This window comes from Orussus abietinus, unplaced genomic scaffold (assembly GCF_000612105.2).
Source record: "Orussus abietinus isolate OABI.00-Male unplaced genomic scaffold, Oabi_2.0 scaffold1057, whole genome shotgun sequence".
Classification (NCBI taxonomy): domain Eukaryota; kingdom Metazoa; phylum Arthropoda; class Insecta; order Hymenoptera; family Orussidae; genus Orussus; species Orussus abietinus.
The window spans coordinates 8,584-10,691 of NW_019395211.1; the positions used below are offsets into that span (position 1 = coordinate 8,584).

The window sequence follows — 2,108 nt, forward strand, 5'->3', positions numbered from 1 at the left end:
CGCCGAGGCGGAGTAAAGCGGGGTCAAATGTGCGCCGATAACGAATCACGTTAAAACACGGGTAGTTTTATTTGCCACGTGACCGATCTGCATTGACGTACAATAAATAACGCGGCAGCCATACAATGAAGATTCCTAGGGGAGGGGAGGGGATATACCGTATAGTCGGATACATTGTACCACGACGATATTTAAAGTAGAGTGAAACCCTTATCAAATTAGTCGATTAGGATAAGAAATTTTTTTTTAAGGATATTGGATCGAACTGTCTGAAATTTTGACATGTGAAATTTTGACGTGTGAAATTTTGACGTGTGAAATTTTGACATGTGAAATTTTTATATGTGAAATTTTGACATGTGAAATTTTGACATGACAAATTATAAANTATACCACCTACATTCATTGTTTACAACCGATGTGTAAATGTTTATTGGCAAAAAGCAAGAAACACGTATTTCTTCATTTTATGTGAGCAATCACATCGCGTGAGTGGGACTTAAGTAGGAGTGCTTGTTTATTAGATATTACAAAAAAATGTCGCTTGAAGGGTAGTTCACCCCCTTGGGGGGGTGTAGCATTGCTGAACAATATTGTGTTTTCACCGTCCTTATACAGAATACGTTTATACCAAGTTTCGTCGAAATCCCTCCATTGCTTCTACGAAAATTGTTATAAAAATCGAATTTTCGCCAAACTTTGGGGGGTTGTTTCACCCCTTAAATGTGGACCATTGCAGATATAAAAAAACACGTGTCTCTTAGATTTTTGTGTTCTTCAACATACATGAAAATCAATAAGATCGGGGGCGGACACTTGGGAATGTTTTCTTGTGAGCACACTCCACCGATCCCAACCAATCCGAGCGCGCTGCGACGTATAGTCTCTTCACAATTAAATCACTGACATTACTTTTCGGACAAACCCTGTAACTAGCTGATTATCCGTGCTTTTACTCCCCCATAAAAAAGATAAAACAGTACGGCCAATGTATTCCGTTGCAGGCGAAGATGATCAGCGATGGTGCCTACGCATCACAATGGTACGGATTTGAAAATAGAGCAAAGAGGCTTCTGATGATCATGATGATTCGTTCTCAAAAGCCATATTACCTCACAGCCTACGGCTTCTTCGCCATCACTCTGAACCAGATCACCACGGTGGGTAAAATTAAGAAAAATAACGCTACCACTAAAAACAGAGGTGGACAGCGAATAAGTGTTTCAGAAAAGCGAACAGCCATTTTGTACAACGGTGTTCTCATAAAAGTATAATCGTTCGTCGGAAGAACGTCTGCTAATTAATTTCAGTTTTCAGATTTTCAATACATCATTGTCGTACTTTATGATGTTGAAAACAATGGCGTGAAACGATGTGGCTTTGAGAATGTGATGTAAATTGGCACGTCACATTATTCCTAGATCGATGAACTTGGTTCACTGGAATATCTATCGTTTACATGAACGATGGGAATCTTCAAATAAAGTATTCTTTACTTCACGCATCTATTCTTGCGCTTCTTGTTAAATGTTCCCGTAAACTGTTAATTATATCTTTTTGTCCCTGCATTTACTTTTGTATTATGGAAATGATATATAGAGACATTACGAACATGGATTAATATGTGTATTTTAGCTCCGGAATCATAACCCCGGCACCAATTTTCATGTTTTATGTTGGTGGGTGAACCAATAATTGAATACAATACAGACACAGAAATAGTGCTGCATTTACTCAAGTTAAGGTGAAGTGAAACACCCTTCAAATCAGTCGATTCGAATACAACACTTTTTTTTAAGGGTATTAGACCAAACTGTCCGAAACTTTGACATATCACTCCTGATCAACTAACAAGGAAGGTACCTGAGGTGTCCCCCTCCGATTTTGTTCATTTTTAAATATGTTATAGAGGACTAAAATCTAAGGGACCCGTGTTTTTTTTTATCGGCGGATAAACACTTTTAGGGGGTGAAATCAGGCTTCAAGGTTGGCCGTGCAAGGGGGTGAGTTGTCTGTTTCATATAGAAGCACTCGACCGATTTTCATGAAACAACCGTCAAAATGTAGGGAATGAAGAATTATGAAACATGCAATTGGAATTTTTAGGA

The 2,108-nt window shown here is 38.5% G+C and overlaps 1 protein-coding gene across 1 annotated transcript; it reads left to right on the forward strand.

The window, feature by feature from the left end:
• The first annotated feature begins 876 nt into the window (after positions 1-876).
• LOC111673849 lies at positions 877-1,506 on the forward strand. Its single transcript, XM_023433689.1, has one exon. The coding sequence runs from the start codon at positions 1,011-1,013 to the stop codon at positions 1,272-1,274; it is 264 nt and encodes an 87-aa protein (XP_023289457.1). The 5' UTR covers positions 877-1,010; the 3' UTR covers positions 1,275-1,506.
• Positions 1,507-2,108: the final 602 nt, after the last annotated feature.